This window comes from Zootoca vivipara, chromosome Z2 (genome assembly GCF_965207765.1).
Source record: "Zootoca vivipara chromosome Z2, rZooViv2.hap1.1, whole genome shotgun sequence".
In the NCBI taxonomy this organism is placed as follows: domain Eukaryota; kingdom Metazoa; phylum Chordata; class Lepidosauria; order Squamata; family Lacertidae; genus Zootoca; species Zootoca vivipara.
In genome coordinates this window covers 6,260,504-6,284,966 of record NC_142585.1, presented here as the reverse complement: position 1 = coordinate 6,284,966, position 24,463 = coordinate 6,260,504, and the positions used below count along the sequence as shown (strand labels likewise).

General features: G+C 45.5%; 1 protein-coding gene across 8 annotated transcripts in view; it reads left to right on the top strand.

Annotated features, from left to right (window-relative positions):
- ATP11C (ATPase phospholipid transporting 11C (ATP11C blood group)) overlaps positions 1-24,463 on the top strand; it is a 106,317-nt gene that overhangs the window by 53,663 nt on the left and 28,191 nt on the right. For all 8 annotated transcript variants that reach the window (XM_035126431.3, XM_035126428.3, XM_035126430.3 and 5 more), the window contains 17 exons: positions 25-128; positions 2,066-2,116; positions 2,368-2,432; positions 4,619-4,700; positions 6,995-7,145; positions 7,255-7,452; positions 9,360-9,500; positions 9,770-9,927; positions 12,904-12,975; positions 13,777-13,850; positions 14,785-14,888; positions 16,186-16,367; positions 17,535-17,789; positions 20,491-20,665; positions 21,518-21,620; positions 21,835-21,980; positions 23,564-23,623. In XM_035126431.3, coding sequence (XP_034982322.3) covers positions 25-128; positions 2,066-2,116; positions 2,368-2,432; positions 4,619-4,700; positions 6,995-7,145; positions 7,255-7,452; positions 9,360-9,500; positions 9,770-9,927; positions 12,904-12,975; positions 13,777-13,850; positions 14,785-14,888; positions 16,186-16,367; positions 17,535-17,789; positions 20,491-20,665; positions 21,518-21,620; positions 21,835-21,980; positions 23,564-23,623 — 2,121 coding nt within the window. The remainder of the gene's footprint in view (positions 1-24; positions 129-2,065; positions 2,117-2,367; positions 2,433-4,618; positions 4,701-6,994; positions 7,146-7,254; positions 7,453-9,359; positions 9,501-9,769; positions 9,928-12,903; positions 12,976-13,776; positions 13,851-14,784; positions 14,889-16,185; positions 16,368-17,534; positions 17,790-20,490; positions 20,666-21,517; positions 21,621-21,834; positions 21,981-23,563; positions 23,624-24,463) is intronic.

Here is a 24,463-nt window from a genome sequence, read left to right as displayed (position 1 = left end):
TTTGCATTTCCGTCTCCCTTCTAGACTCACTACACTGTGCAGGATACTGCCAAACTCCATACATGCCAAGCCATAAATTGCCTTGCTGCTATAATAGAATGTGAACAGCCTCAGCCAGACCTCTACAGGTAAGTTCTGAAGCACAACGTTTATTTCCTTGCCAGTTTGTGTCTGTCTTGTCCCAGGACTGGGCTCATGAGTTGGACTTTGAGGTGCATGGTAGGTTGAGCTTCAAGCGTGTCAAAGCTTTCTGTTTGCTGTCTTATTTGCATTAACCATCTGCGACCTGGATCTGCACCATTTCCTGGGAGATCAGGCAGCCAGGATTAGAGATTAGGATTGCATCTTGCTCACAGTTGTGTACATTGACAGGCAACATTGTCTTAAAACAGCATCTGGATGTCCATCTGCCATGGATGCTTTAGCTAAGATTCCTGCATTGCAGGGGGTTGGACTAGATGATCCTTGGGGTCCCTCCCAACTTTAAGATTATGTTTCTATGATCTCTGCAGGGTTTCAAACAAGGATCTTTCCCAGCCCTGCTTGAAGGTGCTAGGGACTGAACCTGGGACCTTCTGCATGCAGTGCAGTTGATATATGACCCTTCTCATGTGAGATTATTTCTTTATGAGAATTCGATTCATTCCCGAATTTAGAGTTGTTTATCTCCTTTCCCCATATGAGAAAGTTGACTGTGCTTCGTTATATTCTGAAATTGATCCTGGTCTAATTGCCCTTAGGCAAATGTCAAACAAGTCCCTTTCCACCCATTGGCCTGCCTGACCCAGTTGCCACTCCCCCCTCCCCTTTCTCATGCATGGGAGGGCGGGAGGGAGGGACCCCTCTCCCTGGCCTGCTATTGATTCTCCTTCCCTTGTACTCTCCCCTCCTCCAAAATGTGTCATGTCTTTGAGCTCACAGTCTATAAATGGGTTAAAGGCACACTGCCTTTTAAATCTTTTTCTGCAGCATCTAGCAAATGCAGGCGCTTGGTAGATGTGCGTTTAGCAAATGCTAGGGAGGATGGTGGGTTGGGGACTGACAAATAACTGCTTGTAAAATAAATGCCTTAAAACAGGTTCTCACAGATTTAGTCTCTGCCATGTTTTATATCTATCTATCTATCTATCTATCTATCTATCTATCTATCTATCATCTATCTATCTATCTATCTATCTATCTATCTATCTATCTATCTATCTATCTATCTATCTCCTTATCCTTCTCGGTAGTGGCACCCACCCCATGGAACACCCTCCCATCAGATGTTAAGGAGATGAGTAATTATGTAACATTTAGGAAATGTCCGAAGGCAGCCCTGTATAGGGAAGCTTTTTAAGGTTTAATGTTTTACTATGTTTTTATATATGATGGGAGCTGCCCAGAGTGACTTATTGGTGAATAACTCGCTGGATTTGCATAGCACATAGTGTACAAATGTTTGGAACAGAATGGGGGAACCTTATTCAGCCTGAGGGCTCATTCCATCATGGTCCAGCTTCTGGGAGCTGTGTGGCAGTGATAGGTGGGGCCACAGGTAAAGTGGGTGGAGCGGCGAATGTGGCTTTCAACTTTCTACAGTAAGATACCTTCCTGACAGGTCAGCAGTTTCTACACACAAGCACACTGCACAAACACCCCCTTCCTCCACCTAGGGAGGGGCACAAAACCTTTTTATTTTATTACGCATATTACATTTTTATATTGTAATTCCATGTTGTGAACCATCCTGAGAACTAAGGAGGAAGGGCGGTATACTATTTTAATAAACAAAAATAAATAAAAGCTCTGATGAGCAGGCAGGTGAAGGGTGTGGCCTGGAGAACAGTGGGGCCTTGGGAATGCACCAAGGGCCGAATAGGGAGGCTTGGAGGGCCACACACACCCCGGGATGAGATTCCCCACCACTGCTTTGTGGAACAGATGTTTCTGAGAGCTCTGTGGTCCTTATCCACCTTTGCTTTTCTCCTCCGCCTCTTTTGTTCATTGATAATTTGCAGCAGCTCTCCTACAAATTACCAGCAGGGCATAATAAGCAACCTCTTGTGCCTGTCTCTCATTGCAGGTTTGTGGGCCGAATTACCATCTACCAGGACGGTCAAGAGCCAGTAGCCAGGTTAGTCAGGGGGGGGGGCTTCTGTTTTGTAACTAATTAGCTGGCCTCTTGTCGCCTCCCTAAAGGCTATTGCTGACATCAGCAGCTTCATGTTTGACTGCTCTCTATCCCCTGCATTGATTTTTCACTTTCCCTGCACATTAATGAAACTGTCTTAGTGGTGTTGTCTTGCTTCCCCCTTACCGCTGCCATTTTCAGAATGCATTCCCCTTTCTGTTTGTAAGTAGCCTAATAGTCTGACTTCATTCTAGGCCACTGGGTCCCGAGAACCTGTTGCTGAAGGGAGCGACATTAAAAAACACCCCTAAGATCTATGGTAAGCAACTGTTTGACATCTCCCTCTTTTCCAGTTTATTTTAGCCATGCTTATTATTAGCATTGGATTTAAGACCTGCCCTTCACCAACCTCTCCCAGGGCACGTTACAACAATTTAAATTAAGGTAAAGGGACCCCTGACTGTTCGGTCCAGTCGCAGATGACTCTGGGGTTGCAGCGCTTATCTCACATTAGTGGCCAAGGGAGCCGGCATACAGCTTCCAGGTCATGTGGCCAGCATGACAAAGCCACTTTGATAAAGCAAACCAGAGCAGCACATGGAAACACCGTTTACCTTCCCGCCGGAGCGGTACCTATTTATCTACTTGTACTTTGACGTGCTTTTGAACTGCTAGGTTGGCAGGAGCGGGGACCGAGCAACGGGAGCTCACCCCGACGCAGGGATTCAAACCACCAACCTTCTGATCGGCAAGCCCTAAGCTCTGTGGTTAAAACTTGTTAGTCACGGGAATGGGCTGGGCATTGGAAACGCACATCTCAGGTGTCATAGGCCAGGGTGAAGTGATGCATCTTCAACATTCACCAAAATCCTGTCTAGTGAAGGTGCCAGACACATGGGGGGGGGAATCCCAAGGTTTAGGGGCTGCCACTCCAGGCACTATCTCTTGGGCTGTTACCACCACCCTGCCCAAACTTTTGATGGAGGTAGAATGACCAAGAGGGACCCACTTGCTTATCTCAATACCTGGGAGGACCCGTAGGGAAGAAGGCTGAAATCTCAAATTTGTGTGGTGTTTATTTCCTGCCCCAAACAAAAGTTTTTGGGCTGGGTTCCTATGCATATTTACTCACGAGTAACACACATTTTAAATTAGTGGGATTTACTTTTGACTTAAGGGCTCACTCAGGCAACCTTTTTAAATGGGCACTCATCTTGGTTTGCTTGCACAAAGCATGCACAGCGGTTGGATCATGTCTGATCTTTATTCTGATTTGCTTGCAGGGTCTTACCCCATTTCTCAGTGCATTTAATGGGTTTTTCAGATCTTACTCCATTTTCAGATCTTACACCATAGAGAGCCAGTATGGTGTATCAATCAATCAATATACTTTATTCGACCGATAGTAGTAGTGGTGTAGTGGTTAAGAGCGGTAGACTCTTAATCTGGGGAACCGGGTTCGCGTCTCTGCTCCTCCACATGCAGCTGCTGGGTGACCTTGGGCTAGTCACACTTCTCTGAAGTCTCTCAGCCCCACCCACCTCACAGGATGTCTGTTGTGGGGGAGGAAGGGAAAGGAGAATGATAACCGCTTTGAGACTCCTTAGGGTAGTGATAATGCGGGATATCAAAACCAAACTCCTCCTCCTCCTCCTCCCCCTCCCCCTCCTCCTTCTCCTTCATTTTCCAGTGCATCGCTTCTCTAAGTGCAAAGAGTGATTAAAAAAGGAAAGAAAAATTCTTAATCAGATTTGTCGTGCCAGTGCAATAGAGCACTCTAATCTGCCTGAACTGTGCAAACCTAAATTTCTTGGTTTGAATTCCTCTCCCAAAATAACTTTACAATCAGGAGGCAACCTCAAGGTTGTACTTCCTTTTCTTTCCTGAGCTTCAGCTCATCAATTGTGAATTCATTTTTCAACCAAGTGAGAATGATTGTTCCATGCAGTATGAACTGTTTATTACATTTACTAGTCATGAAGCCCGTTAAATTAACGGGTGCTAGAACAGACCTGTTGCTCTAGCAACCTCGGGGACATGCGCAGAGCTGACATTGCTCGCCCGCCGCCACTTGTAACGGCCGCTGCCGATTAGAAGTAAGTCCACACGAGAAGTAAACGGCCTCGCGAGTGCGCCTGCATGGAGAAAGAGCTTGCTCGCAAGCACGGGGCTATCTTCCGCGTCCTCTGGATTATCTCGCGAGAGCTGCTCCGAACGCCGAGAGGTTGAGCTCCCTTACGTGCTGGCCAACGCGCTCCGTCTCTGCGCTCCAAGTCCCAACGGCTCTCCGTGCGGCACATGCGCAATAGCACAATCCCACGGACACAGGGACTGGACGCAGAGACACTTGGACTTTATTATAGAGGATTATGTCTGACTACCAGTTGCTGTGGAACATGAGTGAGCCCATGTACTTGCCTACGTGGACTGTGAAACGTCCTTCCTAGAAAGGAGCAGGTAGGTGAATGTTTGCAGGGCATTTACCGGTCACTTTGATTTTTGTAGGAGTCGCAGTCTATACTGGAATGGAAACCAAAATGGCTTTGAACTACCAAGGAAAATCCCAGAAACGATCTGCAGTTGAAAAGTAGGTTATCTGGACATATTGTAAATCTCTTTTGTGTCAACTGTTGTTGTTTAATTGGATTGTGTATATAGTACAGTGGAACCTCGGTTTACGAACACCTCGGTTTACAAATTTTCGGTTTACGAACACCGCGGACCCATCTGGAACGGATTAATTCACTTTCCATTACTTTCAATGGGAAAGTTCGCTTCAGTTTATGAACGCTTCAGTTTATGAACAGACTTCCGGAACCGATTACACCCATGCTTCGGGTTAAGTACGCTTCAGGTTGAGTACTCCGCGGACCCGTCTGGAATGGATTAATCCACTTTCCATTACTTTCAATGGGAAAGTTCGCTTCAGTTTATGAACAGACTTCCGGAACCAATTGTGTTCATAAACCGAGGTACCACTGTACTTCAACTTTCTTCCTTTGTCTCAGACACACTCTGTGTTAGAAACTGAGAGATGAAAGCTAGGAGCTAAATGGCACCTTAAACCTAGGTTGAATGTCTAGGCGCGCTTTTTTTAAAACAAGAAAGCAATGCTGAAATTGAATGCACTGCAGCTAAAATACTATGTTCATTTTTCACATGGTCTAGTCCTTCCCCTGCCCCCCCCCCATATTCTTATGAGGATCCTTTCTCCAGTCTTCAGAGAGTAGCTGGAAGTGGGGAGGCAGAAAAAGCTCCTCCTTTCCTTCCAACAGTGGCAGTTTTAATCTGAAATCTTAGGGGCAGTACTGCGTCCAGAGCTCAGAAACTGCTCACGCTAATGAAATCCCCTGTTGCAAAATGCGCCTAGAAAAACTACACACACTGAAGAAGAAAGGCCCAGCTTTGTGGCGGTGACACATTCTGTATTTGCCTGAATGTAATGTGCACCTTAATTTTCGCAACGTAATTTGGCCAAAAAAGCTGAGCATTAGATTTGAGTAAATATGGTATTTGTAAAATTGAAGAAGGCTGGTAGAGTAATCTACACCCCCCACGCTCTGTATAAGACATGCGCTGTGTGTGAAAGGGTAAGGTTGGACTGGACAAAGATGTGCCATGTCCCTCTCTGTATGCCTTCCAAATGTGTGGGAAGGCAGAAGGAATCCCTACCAGCAGATGGTTTTAGAACAAGGCATTCTGGAGGTGGGAAAGGCTTTAGCCAGCCCAGGATTCATTGGTTCACGAACTGAATTGCTGATGATGCGGCAGTCATCCTGCCCCCACCTTGAATCTGGAGCCCCCAGGTGGTTGCACCTCTTTCTAAAGCCCCAACATTTGGTTTCCTCCTTGGAATTTCTATAGAAATTAACTGGAGTGACTCAGTGGCTGAATTTAGGAGCTATTGTATCTCTTAACTGTTTCATAGCCCCACCAGGCCTCCTTGTTTTGCACTCCATTCTGTTCTGGCCAAGCCATGGCCATCCGCTAATCACCTGATATCATGTATGACCATATGTATGTAACAACGACAACACAGGGACTGGATTGGCTCCTCGCCCCAGTGAAGTTTGAACTTCAAATGTTAAATAATTCTTTTTAGTCCTTTAAAATTGTAAACTGCCTTGGGTTCCTTGCCAGAAAGGTAGCATATAAATGCACTAAATAAATAAACGATTGAATCATGTGTGGGCAGGAGGCTGGGCTGAACCAAAAGTGTCTTCTGCAGCATGGGTGACCAGCTGATCAGCAGGACTTCAGAGCACCATGCAAGGGTCCCTCCACAGTGCTTTGAGGTCCTGCCTGGCCGCCATGAATACTTCAGCTGAGAATCCTGCATTGCAGGGGATTGGGCTTAGATGATCCTTGGGGTCCCTTCAAAATCTGCAGTTCTATGATTCTATGATTGTAAGTGCTTCAAAGTATCATGTTGCTTAACTGATGACCTACCAGTCAGCTTTGTCATGGGGGTTGGGGGGGGGATCCAGTTCCCCACCCCTGCTAAGGTTTACATCAACATTTTGGATTAAGACCAGAAATAAATAGGTATCCAGTGTGGTACACGCCCCCCCCCCCCAATATTCTCTGCCATCTGTCTCAAGGTGGCAGTCTGGCCAAGGCATCTTCTATCAGTTGCAGGTCTCAAACACACTTCAAAAGAGAGCCTCACATATACATGAGTGTAATGTGGTTTAATTCAAGTGAGGGGGTCTAATGCCGGTGCAATTCTCTTGAAACAAGGCTGGATGGCTGCAAAACCGTTTTGTATCCTTATAAGTCTTGGAATTGTTTCTTGCAGGTCCCTATCAGCGTAGAGTTTTCCCACTGCTTGCGTAATACTATACACCACTTTGATTCTTTTTTAACACTTTGGCTTTCCAGATCGATCAACATGTTCTTGATTGTTTATTTATGCATTCTTGTGGGCAAGGCTATAACATGCACAACTCTGAAGTACATCTGGCAAAGCGTTCCATTTCACGATGAGCCTTGGTACAACCAGAAAACCCAAAAGGACAAAGAAGCCTTCAAGGTAACTGGGCTTGCTTCAGCTTTGATTGCCACCACCGCTGTATTCATTAGCATTTGCCCTGGTGTACTTTTTAAAACAACAGTCCAGTCAATCTTTCTGTTCTCTCTAGCTCTTAAAAATGTTCACCGATTTCCTGTCCTTCATGGTTCTCTTCAATTTCATCATCCCTGTCTCCATGTACGTGACAGTTGAGATGCAGAAATTCCTGGGCTCCTTCTTCATTTCATGGGACAAAGAGATGTATGATGTGAGCTGCAACGAAGGAGCCTTAGTGAACACCTCTGACCTCAATGAAGAGCTGGGCCAGGTCAGAAACATCTCGTTTCCTTTTTCTCACCTTTCCCTCCTCCCCACTGCAGTTAGTGTATTACGATCTGTTGGTCCAAGTTAAAATGATACAACTACCACTGTATTGAATTTTGGTGAGAACTGACCTGAAGTATAGCAGTGACATGGGTTTTCCAGAAAAATCCAAACTGGAAAATTTCCCCAATGTAAAATTGGACTAATTTTTATATGCTAATCAAGAATAATTTGCTCGGGAAGTTTTCGGATTGCATTGGAGAAGTTGCCAATGCCAGGCTAAAAACTCACAATGTGCTAAGCTTGACTAATACTGAATCTGCAGTCGGCATCCATTCGTTCTTCCAAATGTCCTTGTGGAACAACAAATTTTCAGCAGAAAAATTAAGCACCAATTCCCCACCCCCATCCTTGCCCACAACACCATGTGTAGTCAGAACATAATAATCCTTCAGAGCTCTTATTTTTTTCACTAAAGTTTTGGGCTCAAAAAAGAACTGACTACTTAACCCTGACAACTCAATCCTGTTCGGAAGTAAGTCTTTCTGAATTCAGTGAGGCTTACTCGTGTGGTTAGGGTTGCAGCCCAAATCAATTTAGAACTGCTTCCAAGTTCCAAAATACTGACGACTCAGTACTCAAGATTTGACCATCAATCCAAGTAGAAGGTCACCTTTGCTTTGATATTCCATTAGCCTGACGAACTGCATTCTCTTCTCAGTTAGATCCTGTTTATTTCTGCCCTCCCTAACAGTGCATCTATAGAAAGGCATATTGCAACTATCAAAACAAAAGGAAGCATGGCTTGGTTGTGAAACAAGCAGAGCAAACATGTCAGGGAGAAGATAGTAGATTTCCTGCCAGCGCAGTGGCTCTAAAAGGCTGTTTAGCCAGCCAAGACGTAATCTGGCCGTAACAGAACCTGAGACTTCTAGGTTCTCGTGTTCCTTTCAACACAGGATTTCTTTTTAGAGTATTTAAATATGTATCAGCACTAAAGATTGATTCTTTGGGCCTCTGAGTGCTGGATGCTATAATTAGCCCTCACTAAGCAGGATTTGCATGCTTGTTACCATGCAGCGAAATGTCAGGCTCCCAATCCCATGCTGTGTGCATGTCAGCTGATCCTCCTAGTCGTGCTGCTTTTAATTTTTAAAATCACTTCTTCTCCTTTTGCAGCGGAGCTGTTTTTCTTGCGAAAATAAACTTGGTTTGACTTTTTTGTTTTTCACTTTATTGGGCAGTTGGGCTTCACTGCTTGCCGCTGTCTAAGGCATGGCTCAGCAGCTAGAAGATCTCAGCCAAATTCTCCCTCTTAAGGGCCTGCCTTCTCCCATCTGGGGAGGGAATGGGTTCTCTGTGAAGTGGACTTGCCAGTAGGCCACTTTGAGGGATGGAGCCTTGGTTCTCCACCCTTTGCTTCAGGGATGGGAAACTTGTGTCCTTCCAGACTGCAGAGCTCCCACAGTTTTTGGCTTCAGCCAACAAAGCCAGTGATCAGTGCTGATGGAAGTTGTAGTCCATCTCTGCTTTTCTTCCATTTTCCAAGTGGCCCTCCAAGAAAGTTAGATTCTGGCTAGGAACGTGAAATCAACTAACTTTATGCACACCTGGAGTGTGAGATGAAACTAGATAATCAGTGGGGGGTGGGAGGTACCGGTGTATCTCTGTTTTTGAAGAATAAGCAGGATAAAAATGAAAACAGTGTAAAGAACCAGGGGGCATTGCTGCAGGAAATATGAGGCACAAATCAGAATGCAACAGGCATGTTTTAATTCTAGCATTCAAGCCACTTCTTAAAGCATTTTATGTCTTAACACAAATATAAAAGCGAGGTGGGTCTCCTTTTGGAGAAAGTGCAAAGGGTTTTTGTTTCTCGTTAACTGGAAACCATTTCCCTTTTACTTCTAGGTTGAATATGTGTTTTCTGATAAAACGGGGACTTTAACAGAAAACACAATGGAGTTTATTGAGTGCAGCATCGACGGCCACAAGTACGGAGATTCCATTACAGAGGTTGATGGATTGAAGGGTCATGGGAAAGCAGAGAAGGTAAGCATCCAGTGCAGGGCAGCCCAACTTTCTGTACCAAGAGGGCCGCAAGAGTACTTAGACAAGCTTTTTGAGGTATTGTATGTGCGGGCTGCACACTGTCTTGTTGTGGGAGGGTGGTGGTGGTGGAGCAAGACTAAAATTTGACTGCTGTTGCGCTGGAAGCAGTTGGTCCTGTGATGATGTCTCAGTGTTTCTTCCTTGTATCCCTGGAACAGAAAGCCTGCTTGCTAACGTGCTTGTTTCCTTTTGTTACATCCCTTCCCCAGAACCGCGAAGAGCTGTTCCTTCGTGCTTTGTGTCTCTGCCACACAGTTCAGGTCCAGCAGAAAGACGAAATGGATTCACAGGGTTTGCTGACAGGCAGCATAAGCGAGTATGTTGCCGCATCCCCAGACGAGATTGCTTTGCTGCAAGGAGCTCAAAAGTAAGGATGGCTTCGGAGGCAAGGCCACTCCCTTCCCAATGCATCTATCCTCCTGCTCAATTGTATTGAATGGTACACAAATGTTCCTCGTGCTCCTTATGCTCACAGGTGGACACTCTCCAGCTTTGGATACTGAGAGTGGTAAAGAAAATATTGCTGAAACTGCCTGGTGAAATCTGGCTTAAAGGTGTTTGAAGTTGTTGGTTTCCGTGACTTAGGCCATGCTGTGGAACTCCCTTGATGCATGGGCAATGCTAGGAGCCACCATGGCTGGGCACCCACTGAAGCTCAGAATTGCAGGGAGGCTCACCTGACAGGAGGAATTCCTGCCATTTTGGTATCCACTGGTCTGGTCTTGTCAGAGGAATTGTGCATACTCCCTCTGTCAAAACCAGTCCGAGGCACGTCTCAGAATCCCCAGACTTCCCTAGTATCCCCAGATGTTTCCCTGGCCCACTTCCCACCTGCCTTTTTCCATTTCCCCCATAATGTTGGAAAGCAAGGGCAGCTGGACTCTGAAGTCCTGTCAGCCACAATAGCTGTTGTCATGTAGTCATGGATTATGTAATTCAACAACATCTGGAGGGTAACAGAAGAGGAAGGATTATTTTGACCAAGATGTGTCCTTTGCCTGCAGGCATTTGATCTGTTTGTTTGAGGATTATTTTGTGGTTTACCCCCCTTCTTTTTAAATTGTATTTTATCTGCTGCATCAGGTCTTTTAATTTTTTGTTTTGTTTTCAATTGCTTGGGACAACTCTAATTGGATTTTATGGTTTATTAAAATTATTGTAAGCCAACGGATGCGAATAGGACCATAGGGTTGCAGCCCGCAAAGACATACTCTGAATTGACACTTTGAAATGAACGTATACATGCTCTTCAATTCCAACTGGTCTGCTTTGTGCGGGACTAACATTGGATATATAATCCCTAACCATCTAGCTCAGTGTTGTTTACACTGACTGGCAGCAGCAGCAGCAGCAGCAGCTCTGTGATTTCAGGCATGGCCTATTTCTCGGCTCTCCCTGGAGATGCCTGGGACTTTCTGCATTCAAAACAGGTGCCTTACCACTTTGCTGTGGGCCCTTTGGTGAAAAGGTGGGATGGAAGTATTTATAACAAGTCGTTAAAATGAAGAAGCTGAGTCAGGAAGGTGAATCACTTGGAAGTGAGTCTTTACCGCCTACTCAGACAGGTGTGGGCGTAATTGTAGAAGCAGTGGTATGCATCTGGAGAAGATGCTTGTAAAGCAGATGTGTGTGTGGGGTTTCTTAATCTTTCTACTGGGGGATAGCCAACAACTACTCTCCCTTGGCCATGACATTGCACCTGTCCTCTGTGCATTTTGGAGCTGTGCAGCTTTGGGTCCCTCCACCTTAAGGAACCTGGCAGGCACCCTTTTCTCTGAAACCAATGCCTTTTCAGAATCTCCTGGGGCGCCAAGCACTGTGAAAGGTGCCAGCCAGCTGGGAAGTCAACTGACAACTCCCAAAATTAGGGTGGGGGGGGAGGAAGGGGGGACAGTGTGAAAAATTGGGCTTGGGGCTGGCTGCAGCCCACCTGTTGCCCATCCTGGCCTAAACACAGGTTGGTGTCTTGATCTTTAACAGCAATCACTCTTGTCTCATCAATGGAGGAACATTCCAACAACTGGGCTTGTTCCTTTACCTCTTGCTTGCTTGCTTGTTTGTTTTAAGTTGCGTTTGATGCTTCTAAGGTCAGCATAGGCTGAACCAGAGTCCTTCAACTTTTTCCTCTGTGTTGCAACTGTGGCCAAAAAAGAAAAGAAAATTAAGATCATTCCGTACAGCAGAGATAAATTCTTTAAAAGTCCTCCAGTCGAGTTTTGTTTTGCAAAGCAGCTGAAACAGGGGCATCAGCAAAATGGAACACATTAACGGACAAAAAAAATAAACGATCTGCTTGCCAAGAGAGCGTATTGTCCATAAGTTAAAAACAAGCAAAACAGAAGAAATGTGCAGAGCAATCTCTGAACATGCTCCCCCCACCCCCAAACCACATATAAGGATCAGAGGCTGCCTGTATTCCATTGCTTAAACACGTTCATACACACATCTATGGGCGATTGGAAGTCCTTCACCCCCACAAACTCAGTCCTACATCTTGCGTACATTTTATTTATTTCTAAAAATATTTATAGACAACCACCTCACATAAAATGCCAGTGCACAAGTGTGCAACAAGTTCAGAAAATAAAAACAACACAGAACAATAGTAAAAAAATGAATAAATAGGCCTGTTGGCATGAAATGGTCTTCAAGTATCGCCTGAAAATTAGCAGCGGGATTGCCTGCAGAAGACTGTTTTGCAGCATCTAACCCAGGCATCCCTAAACTGCGGCCCTCTAGATGTTTTGGCCTACAACTCACATGATCCCTAGCTAAGAGGACCAGTGGTCAGGGATGATGGGAATTGTAGTCCAACACATCTGGAGGGCCGAAGTTTGGGGATGCCTGATCTAACCTGTGACACTAAATGTTCAGCCGGGTTTCTGAAACATGAGAAGCAATTCAAATTGAGCAAATGTGCCTAATTCTGATGCTTCTCACTGAACTACGAAGGGGCAAGGAATGCTAAAGAATATGACACCCCTTTCACCAGTCATTGGAAAGCTTAGTCAGTTCTCTGAGATTTCGGCAGATAATGTATTTTCACCCATGAGAACTAGAAACCTACTTTTTAACAACAACAACAACAACAACAAAAAAGCAAACCTGATACTTTCTCAGGAAGTTGAACTCTGTGTCCAGCACTATTTGTGCAGGTTTCCTACGTTTGCAAGGAACTGCTCACACAACTCCTGCCTATATTGCAGTATCAAACAGCATTTTCTCCACGTGGCTTTTATTTCATTTTAATTTCTGTCAGTTTTTTGTTTCTTTTTAAATCTGAAGTGCGTGTGTGTTGGGTTTTTTTTTTCAACGCCATTCTGTCCTTTTTGTTCATTGACAGGTATGGTTTCACTTTTCTAGGACAAGAAAATAACTTCATGAATGTACAGAACCGAAAAAAGGAAATCGAAAGGTAGGCACGACCACGGCTTGGCCTCCCGATATCACGCAAGGCAGCTGAAGCCCTAGTCAGGGAAACCCTAATACTGGGCGGTGGTGATGGAAGTGACTGGCTCATTTCGAGGCATGTTTGTTTGTTTTATTAAAAAAAAACCCACCTGCCTTCCTTGAATTTAGCACCAGGGTTCCCATTGCTCTTTTTCCACATTTCTGCTTCTGTTGAGCCATCTGGGCTGTGACCGATACCTGTTAGAGCAGTACAGAGATCAGCAGGTGTACGTGGGCTGCATCCCCCTTCCTCTTTTTTATATCGCTTAGAGGTGGGGCAGCTCCAGCCTTGCATGTGGCTGCTGGCTCCACATTAGAATCCCAGAAGTACTAGCATCTTTTAAAATACATCATTAATGTAGTCAAAACAGTTTTCTCTTTTTTGGGAGGGTGGGGGAGGCATCCTTAAGTGGGCCAAGGCAATTGAAGGAGCTGAAGGACAAGGGTTGGCTGGCTGCATGGCTCAACAGTTGCCCCTCCTCCTGCCTTTACACATGGCCCCTTTCTTCCCAGAGGCCAGATAAGCATCCCTTAGGAGGGTGGATTTGACTTAGACATCCCTTTTCATTTACACAAGTTGCAACCCCTAAATACCTTCATAATAGATATAGAGTGTTTGTTATCCTTTCCAGAGCAGCAGCTAACTGAAGCTTACGCAGGGCTCTTATTTGATTCATTTGTGTAGGGTCGGAGGGTAATAAGTGGTTTGAGTTTCCCAGCCACCTCCCAAGACCCTAAATGCTCTTTGTCCTTCTTGCCTCAAAAGGTATGAATTGCTGAATGTTCTGGATTTTGATTGTGTCCGTCGCCGAATGAGTGTTCTTGTGAAATCGCACAATGGTGAGTTGAAGCTCTTTTCTCTCTTCCCCATAAAATTTATTATTTTGGCTTTTCCAGCAGCGGCCTGCTAGTTTATCTTCTTCACTGCTTTAAATAATAATCAATCCCTTCTTATTTTTAAAATAGTTTTTATTTAAGTTTTCAAATTCACATTTCCATCATTAAAATAATACATTCGTTGACTTCCCTACTTCCTCTTCCATGGGTCTTTTAATTTTCTCATAATTAATGTATATTCTGTTAAAACCATTTAATTCCCCAATCATATTTCCTCATTCTACATTATATTGTAGAATTTACCTTAATCCTGCTAAAATTTTCACTTGTTTACTGTTATTTTCCAGATATTCCACAAAAAATTCCACTCCCCTTTGTAGACTCGATCTTCTTGTTCTCTTATTTTACTGGTTAGGCCTGCTAACTCTGCATGTTCTATCATTTTAAGTTGCTATTCCTCCTTCTTAGAGACCTCTCTCATGCTCCATTTTGGGGCTAACAAAGTCCGAGCTGCTGTAGTTGCATACATAAATAATTTTTCCCCCTGACTCATGGGTACCTCCATCTGAACCATTCCCAAAATGAATGCTTCTGGTTTTGGGGGGAATGTTTTTTAAAATATTTTTTCATCTCACAGTATATCATTTCCCAATAGTCTTTAACTGTTTTGCATGACCACCACATATGAAAAAAATGTGGCTACTTCTTTACATTCCCAACACGAATCAGATTAAGATTATTACATCTTTGCTAATCTACTCAGGGTTAAATACCCTCTGTGTATTATTTTTATATAGTTTTCTTTCAGTGTGTAGCATGAAGATCTTTCTTCCATAATTATTCCCAGAGATCAAATTCTATGTTATGACCTAGATCTCTTGCCCTACAAATCACTGATTATTTTACCCATCCATCCCTTTTCAAACTCTGTTTTTAGGAAGCATATACCTGTTCTGCAAGGGAGCAGACTCTGCAATTTTCCCCAGGGTCCCAGAAGCTGACGTCCAAAAAACAAGGATACATGTAGAACGCAATGCATTGGTAAGCCTGCCAACTTTGACCTTTCGAGTTATTTTGATTTGTTCATAGAGAGAATGCATAGTCCAGAATCTTGGCATTTGGAAAACCAAATGCCGTTAAGCTTTGCCCAGATTGGCTGTTGATTTTTAACAGGGACCATGTTTGGACTAAAGTCCCAAAGGCTGGTGGCAGTGGCTCTTTCCACTAGCTCACCCTTTCAGGGTCACCTTTACTGCTGACTCTTCAGGATAAATAGTGCAGAACTTGCAAGATAATAGTAATGGCCACCAACCTGTATGGCTTTTAAGAGAGGGTTAGAGAAATTCATGGACGGAAAGGTTTTCAACAACTGCTAGCCAGGCTGTCTATGTTTTCCCTCCACAGAGGCAGTATGCAATTGGATAACAGTTTTTGGGAATCACAGGAGGAGAGAGCACAGTTGTCCTCAGGTCCTGCTTGTGGGCTTCCCAAAGCCATTTGGTTGGCTGTTTCTGCATTTTCTGGTAGTGAATCCATTAGTACTAATGGCATGAACCCTATTTGAAGGGGTGGTATCTCCAAAAGCCTTGTGTCTTGGCTTGTGTGGTAGAAAACAACTGATAAAAAGGGTGATGTTAATTTGTCAAGGGGTGGGATTGGGCTCCAAATTGCCTATTCCTAATCACATGTTTTAATGGGTTTCATATTGGTGGCCCCAACCTTAAACTTTTTAAATTTTCTGCTGTTAAATGGGAGCCTCCAGCTTCAGTATTCTGAACACTGGCTGGGGAGCAGCGGCAAGTAACTTGTATCTGGCTGGCCACTGTGGGAAACTTTATTGGCCTTGCTTATTCTGTGGATAATAAACTTCTTTTCCATTGTGGAGCACAAGCTGATGTGCATGGGATTCCCAGGTTGTCTCCTGAACCCAGGCACTGACTAGACCTGCATCTGCTTAGCTTCAGCAAGGTGGCTACCCCCCTCACCCCCCTCATACTTTCAGACAAGGTCTTGGGACTCAGTGAATCTCTTGGTCTGATCTCACAAGACTCTTAGGTTTTTGAACACCTGTAGGGTCACTTTGCTGCTACCAATTACACTTAGCACCAGTGGATTTACTGCAAGGAAGGCTCTGAGAATCATGGCCGTCAACCCATGACCCAGCAATCTTTTTAAGGCAGCTTTGAGAGGCTGCCTATGACCACCGGCCCAGCAGGTTGAGTCTGGTGTGTGTTTTTTTTGCAGGTGCTTGCGAGCAATTGAAGCCTGCTGTTCTAGAGGGACGTTGGGTGGGAGACTCAAGATTTAGAAAAATGCCCTTCCTTCCTTGTTTTCTTAGGATGGGTATCGGACTCTCTGCGTGGCCTACAAAGAACTATCTCACCATGATTACCAAATAATTGATACCCGGGTTAAGGAAGCCACGATGGCACTACAGGACCGGGAAGCAAAGATGGCCCAGGTTTTTGACGATATTGAGAGGAACATGCATTTGATTGGGTCCACTGCTGTGGAAGACAAGTAAGTGTCCACGGGAAAAGAAATACGACCTCCGCAACTTGGAAAAGGAGATTGGGTGACGTTTTTGTCCCTGCCTTTCACCGCAAGATCCCAAGGCAGGCTACATATTTATTGTTAAACACCAAGGTAAAGAGTGCATCCATACAGCTCCACCACTTGACTGAGAACCCAGATGTGCATATGCACATCCCCCTCCATGTGTGTCGGCCTCCTTTCACATTTTATGGAAGTGCATAGTGAATATGCACGACCCCACTTCTTTCATGCGCTCACTGAATGTGGGGTGGCTGGCTCTCCTACATAGCCTTGTTGTGTTTCTGCCAACCAGTTTAGAATGCCAGCTAGCCAGAAGAGAGCACTTTGCTGAATATTATCACCAAATGCCATCGGTGGAAAAATAATGCCAGTGAGGAACCTAGCGACCAGAGGGACACTGTAGCATGGAGGTGTCAGTGCACCAGTAGGCTTTGATCTCTGTTGCCTGTCTGAGCAACTTCGGAACCTATCCTCCTCTTTCAGCTCTCCTCTGCCTTTTCCCTTCTCAGCCATACAGGGCCCAGCTGCTCTGATAACCTTATGTCAGATTTTTGTGGTGGCCACGGGACTAAAGGGGTAGCGAATGTAGTTTGCATGCAGACGGTCACAGGTTCAATCCCAGGAATCTCCGTTAGATATGATCAGGGAACAGGTGACGAGGAGGACATTTCTGTGCCTGAGACCCCTGAAGAACTTCTGCCGTTCAGAGTAAACAGTACTGTTCATGGACCAACAGTCTAACACTAAGGCAGTTCTCATATTCCTACTGCCTGCCTAGAAAGTAAGTAAAATCAGAAATCAGCCCCTGAACTATTAGAACAGAAGGAAGAGTGAATTCTTCTGGAAAACATACACTTGTCTTTTCTTTTTTTGTAATACTGGAATTGTTGACTGGAAAATGCCTTATCTTCTCTTTCTCATCCCCACCAGTTTTACTGGGTTCCAGTTAATTAATTAATGGTTGTGAAGGTGTCATTATCTCTCTCCTGTATCCTTTTTTACCCGCTACGAATTCTGAATCGTTCAAAAGAGTTCTCTCTTTAAAAAAAGAAAAGAAAATTGTAGAGGCCAAAGAACATTTTGGCACACCAGCTGCTTCGTTTGATAAGTGAAAGGTGTCTCTGCCCGTAGGCTCCAGGACTTTGCTGCTGAAACCATTGAGGCCATGCACACCGCGGGCATGAAGATCTGGGTGCTGACAGGGGACAAGCTGGAGACGGCTCAGGCCACCTGCTATGCCTGCAAGCTCTTCCAGACCAACACGGAGTTGCTGCACCTGACGGCCAAAGTCATGGAAGGGGAAGGCCGGAAGGAGGACCGGCTGCACGAGCTGCTCATGGATTATCACAAGAAGCTGGTGAGCGACGTGCCCCCAAGTGCAAAGAGGTAAGTGTGAAACAGGCAGCTTCTAAGGGTCTGTAGACAGGCGCCCCTGAGATAACTTTACAGCCAAAGAGGAGAGACTGGACTTCGTTCAGCCAAGAGCATCCTGTAGCCGATCACCGTGTTTTTTCGCTCCATAAGATGCACCTGACCATAAGGCACACCTAGTTTTTTTAGAGGAGGAAAACAAGAGAAAAAAATATTGCTAGCTAGGGGCAATGGGAGTTTTAGTTCAACAACATCTGGGGACCCACAGGTTGAGAAAGGCTGATATGGTATGTGAGGTGGGGCTTACCTGCCCCCCCCCAATATTTTATTCAAGTTGGAAGAGGGAGGGAAGGAAGGAAGGGAGAGGGAGAGCTCACATTTGTGCGTGTCTGTGGCGGGCAGCTGCCTTGCCTCGTCTCTGAGGTGTTGCCGGAACCGGAGCAAGAAGAGGAGGAGGAGATGCCGGGACAGGAGCTGTGTAAGTTGCTCTCGCTCAGCTTGCTTTACAGTGAGGCAGGAGGAGGGGTGGATGAGAGCCATGGCTCCCGTCCCTCCCTCCTCTGGCCTCCCTCCTCCAGCCTCGCTGTAAAGTAAGCAGAGTGAGAGCCGCAGAGCGTGTAAGCAGCTCTCACTTTGCTTGCTTTACAGCAAACGACAGACGGGAGCCATGGCTCTGGCAGCGGAGGCATCCCTCTGCTTGCGAGTGCAGCGGCAGCCGGGGGGTCCTGCTGCCGTCCAGTGCATTTGCTACATAAGATGCACAGACATTTCCCCTTACTCTTTAGGAGGAAAAAAGGTGTCTCTTACGGAGCGAAAAATATGGTATTTTCCAAGAGGTGCTCTGGAACGCAACCAAATTAACCCTTAGCACTATTTGCTGGTGACTCCGGATTAAGTTTCTTTTAAAGAGTGCCCAGACTTTGAAATAAAGTTCACTTCTGTGTACCTCAAGGCTGGCCACCATGCCTCTGTTCTCCCTCCTTTGTCGGAAGCGATATGTCTCTGAATACCAGTTTATGGGAATCACAGGTGGGGAGGTGCCTAGCTGGCTGGCTGCTGTGAGAAATGGATGCTAGACTGGTTGGTTCCACTGGCCTGATCCATCAGGCTTGTCTTACGATGTTCTTTTCCCTGTATTGGTTCCTTCCTGATTTCCCTCACCCCACAACTTGCAGAATAACAACAGTCAGAGATTGATTTGCATCATAATGAGTGAAATAAGTATTTGATCCCTTTGCAAAAGATGACTTAGTACTTGGTGGCAAAACCCTTGTTGGCAATTACAGAGGTCAGACGTTTCTTGTAGGTGGCCACCAGGTTTGCACACATCTCAGGAGGTATTTTGTCCCACTCCTCTTTGCAGATCCTCTCCAAGTCAGTAAGATTTCAAGGCTGATGTGTAGCTACTCGAACCTTCAGCTCCCTCCACAGATTTTCGATAGGATTAAGGTCTGGAGACTGGCTAGGCCACTCCAGGACCTTAATGAGCTTCTTCTTGAGCCACTCCTTTGTTGCCTTGGCCCTGTGTTTTGGGTCACTGTCATGCTGGAATACCCATCCTCGACCCATTTTCAATGCCCTGGCTGAGGGAAGGAGGTGCTCACCCAAAATTTGACGATACATGGTCCCGTCCATCGTCCCTTTGATGCGGTGAAGGTGTCCTGTCCCCTTAGCAGAAAAACACCCCCAAAGCATAATATGTCCCCCTCCGTGTTTGACGGTGGGGATGGTGTTCTTGGGGTTGTAGGCAGCATTCCTCCTCCTCCAAACACGGCGAGTTGAGTTGATGCCAAAGAGCTCAATTTTGGTCTCATCTGACCACAACAATTTCACCCAGTTCTCCTCTAGGTCATTCAGATGTTCATTGGCAAACTGCAGACAGGCCTGTACATGTGCTGTCTGGAGCAAGGGGACCTTGCGGGCTCTGCAAGATCTGAATCCTTCACGGCATAGTGTGTTACCAACTGTTTTCATGGTGACTATGGTCCCAGCTGCCCTGAGATCATTGACAAGTTCCCCCCATGTAGTTCTGGGCTGCTTCATCACCGTTCTCCTGATCATTGCAACTCCACGAGATGAGATCTTGCATGAAGCCCCAGACCGAGGGAGGTTGACAGTTATTTTGTGTTTCTTCCATTTGCGAATTATTGCACCAACTGTTGTCACCTTCTCACCAAGCTGCTTGGCAATAGCCTTGTAGCCCAGTCCAGCCTTGTGCAGGTCTACAAGCTTGTCCCTGACATCCTTGGAGAGCTCTTTGGTCTTGGTCATGGTGGCTACTTTGGAATCTGCTGGATTGATTGCTTCTGTCAACAGGTGTCTTTTCTACAGGTACTGTAATGAGCTGGGATTACAGGTAAGACCTCTCCCTTACAGCAGGTGCTTCTAATCTCAGCTCGTTACATACAGTGAAGATACCAGGTAGCCTGACACCTGGCTGGTTGATAGGGGATCAAATACTTATTTCACTCAATATAATGCACATCAATCTCTGACTTTTGTCTTCTGGGTTTCTGGGGTTTTTCCTGTTGTTATTCTGTCTCTCACAGCTACAATAAACCTACCATTAAAATTATGGACTGATCATTTCTTCGTCAGAGGGCAAATGGGCAAATTTAGCAGGGGATTAAATACTCCCCCCCACACTGTATCTTCTTCCAGGATCTATGTCAGGAGAGGTGTATATAATTATTGCAAGGCTTGTTGTCTGTTTTAGAAGCTGGACACTAAGTCACGAGTATGGATTGGTTATTGACGGTGCCACCCTGGCCCTGATACTGAACCCTTCCCAAGATTCACGTTCCAGCCACTACAAAAGCATCTTCCTCCAGATCTGCCTGAAGTGTACAGCAGTCTTATGTTGTCGGATGGCTCCCTTGCAGAAAGCGCAGGTGTGTGTGTGTGTGTGTGTGTGTGTGATGCAGGACCTTTGACCAACAAAAGAACCACTGCGTTTTAACTGCTACCGTGTTTCTCCAAAAATAAGACACCGTCTTATATTTATTTTTCCTCGAAAAAACACACTGGCTTATTTTCAGGGGATGTCTTATTTTTTTATTAAATATGGTACAGTTTAAGCTACAAGGTTATACTGCCTATCACTATGGCTTATATTCCTTGAATGCTTAAAAATCCTGCTATGGCTTATTTTATGGCTATGTCTTATTTTCGGAGAAACAGGGTATGTTTACATACCTCTTTACCCCAGCCTTTGGCACTGAGAGGAGTGTTGTGTTTTAGGACCCCCACCTGTTTGCAGTTTTTTAGAAACTGCTTTGACTACTCAATTTCAGATTGCTGCAATGCATCTCTGACTTGCTGTTGAAGGGCTTGATATGATGTTCTATCTTGCTCTTGTTATTTATTGGTTGCAAGCAGCTTTGGGATTCATTTGAATGAAAAGTGGCATCTAATAAACCAAATCAAAATGTGATAAAGGTGATGACAACGACGGGCAGGTAATAAATATTAACAGTAAAAGGGTTATAAGTTGGATGAAGATTGGTAATAAATTACCTCACCTGGATAACAAACAGGAGGTGTGGAAGTAAATTCTCACTTGCAGCAGCAGGACCTTTTTTTGTGTGTGTGGCATCTTTTCCAGTTGGGTCTCAAGTCCAAATCCAGCCCCCCTTTTGAGCTATACTAAATGTAATACTTGTGAGCTGCACAGGACAGATTCATAGACTTTACTCATTTCTCCTTCTCAGTCTGCCTTTATTTCTTCTCTTTTGCCCATTTAGATTGTTCGGATGGTTAAGTGTTCGAAGGGCAGCCCAATAACCCTGGCGGTGGGAGATGGGGCCAATGATGTCAGCATGATCTTGGAAGCTCATGTGGGCATAGGTGAGGCATATCTTGAAGTGCATAACTTTGGGCAACTATTTGGAGTATTGTTGTCTTGCAGGGTGAGTGGTGGAGAAATCTAAGAATGGGGGGAGCATGATAGAGGCGTATGTATGGTGGTGGTGGTGGGGGAGGCAGAGCAGCTGGGGTTTTTATTCAGGATGTATTGGCCAGGGAACTCCTCACCCACCTATTTTTCCATCTCCGCTTCCAGGTATCAAAGGTAAAGAGGGCCGCCAAGCATGCCGGAACAGTGACTATGCCATCCCAAAGTTTAAAGACTTGAAAAAATTGCTGTTGGCTCATGGGCATTTGTACTACGTGAGAATCTCACACCTTGTACAGTATTTCTTCTACAAGGTAATGGGCTTCATCTGCTTGGGGTGTGTGTGCATTTAGTCACTTCCCGATCATTGGTTAATCCCAAGATGAACTGCTGGTGGGCTTCAGGGGAGGTGGAAATTCCAAAGCTCTGATCCTAGATGAGTGGCCTACGGCACCCATCCTGGCTTACAGATATGTCGGTTCTTTCTGGCCTCTTCTGTCCTTCAGCCACTCCTGGCTTTGCAGCCCCATAGCTGAGCGATGGAGCAAGTGTTTCGCACACTGGGAGCCCACAATTCAATCTCCGACCTCCCCAGTTTAAACTATGAGATAGCAGGTGATGAGAAAAGTCTCTGCTTGAGACCTGTCAGGGCTGTTGCTGGCTACCCTTGAGCAACGACACTCCAAACCATCTCGTCTTTAATACTTTTATTGTGAAAGTTATTTACAATGCAAGAGCTTCATGAAAACATGTCTACTCAGTACTATCAGATTCTCCCAATGGCGCTTTTTGGCTCCTCCCCCAGCAGAGTAGTTTGGGGACCCCTAATCTCCTCCCCTTGCGTTTGCGAGCCGCTGATCGCCTCAGTTCTGGGGTGAATTTGAAAGGACGCCCCTCTGCTGTTTCCCCACTAGAACTCTCTGCTGGCCCCTCCTTCCCTGCTGGTATCACAGGCTGCAGGTAGGGCTCTGAGCCCTGGCCCACTCCGCTCACTTCCTCCTTCCTGTCTCCTGTCCCTCCGCTGTTGTCCGAGCCATTCGAAGAGCTGGATTTGATGAGGGGTGGCTGTTCCCTGTAAGCCCACCCCCTTACAAGACCCTTGAGAGCTATTGCCACCCAGCGTGGACAGTATTGGGCTAGGCTTGCAAACAGTTTGACCTGGTAGAAGACTGTTTCCTATGTCCTGTCTTACCATGGTTGTTGGTATGCATGCCGAGAGAGGAGGTGTGTGTTAATGGGTTGGCAGTTGGGCAACAAAGACCTCTGTTTGTATTGCCATGGGTGGGTGCACAGGCTAGGGCCTTCTCAATCACTGCGCCATTGTGACAGAATTCCCTTCCAAGAGAGGCTGGCCACTTGGTCTTCCAGCAATACTGTAAAGATATGGCTCTTCTGTAGAGCATTCGTGGATAGGAAAATGGGCAGTAAGCATGTGATGCAGCACACACACACACACACACACCTGAAACAAATAAGGCTCTTCTGAATTTGTTTTACATTTGTGATTGTGATTTTTAAATTTGTTTTATTGAGTTGTAGCCTTTAAAAGACTGCTGAGATCCAGGGGGTTGGACTAGAGGATCTATAGAAGACAAAACAGGTAGCACAAAAAAAGAAGCAGCTTGCTTTGTGATGCTAGGGGCGAGCTGCCCACTCCAAGGATAAAATGGGATCACCTGCATATATGCCACCCTCACCTCCTGGGAGGGAGGGCAAAACATGTTGCTGCTCTTTTGAAGTGAGGATTTGGAGCAGAGCTTTGTCAGCAAATCTGAAAAGGGCAAGAACGGTTTTGTAGTGGGTCCCCAGTGCTCTCGGCTGTATAAATTAAAATAAATTAATAAAGTGCTTTGGTCTCCTGAGTAACATGGCTTTTGCTTTTCTGTTTCATTTTTAGAATCTTTGCTTCATTTTCCCACAATTTTTGTACCAGTTCTTCTGTGGCTTTTCACAACAGGTACGTTGTTGCTATCGGTGATGACTTTGTGAGCTGAAGTGAATCGCGACTCACCGTTTGGGCTGAAGTTCTAGGCCTGCTAATTTTTTATTATGGTGCTACCTCCTTTTCTGCAACCAGAATTCTCAGACTGCTTGTTTTTATTAAATTATATGAAACTATTTTGTTCCTTTCAGTGCTTACTAGAGAAAAATGCTCTTTCCTCCCACCTGTTCCATACGCCCTGCCTAGGCTTGCGCCCTGGAGGGGACCACTTTGGTGTTGCAGTTGCAGCAAAGACAGCACAGGAGGCACCTTTTACTCCAGTTGGATTTCCAGATAGATACAGATAAATATTGTGAAGGGATGAGTGACCTCCCATCCTACACTAGGGCAGGAGTTGGGATAAAGGTCCAGTGGCAAGACGGCTGGCTCCCTCGTGCGTCTTCTCTTGTTCTGCTCTGTAAACCACTCAGCTTTGGATCACCCTCTACCATTATTCCACTCCTGCTTTTATTTCTTCACGCACCCCTTGCAAAATGCAGAAACATAGGCACTTGCCAATCAAGCCAACGACCTTCGCCAGGAAGACTCCTGTGCTGGAGGTTTTTTAAATAAAGGACTTTGCAAGGGGCAGGGGCAGGTGGGGAGTTCCATTGTGCAAAAAAGCCGTTGAAGCCATCTGGGTGTGCAGCTTTTTAAATTAATCAAAAGTGAAACTGTCTGGCAGCTGTCACCGTCATAGCAAGCAGGCAAGCATCTGCAACTGCTATCTAACGGTTTGGTTTCCTGCCCTCTGCACCTCAAAATGTTTTCTGTGGTACTCGAAACCCACTTCCAACCCCTGTTTGTGGAATTGCT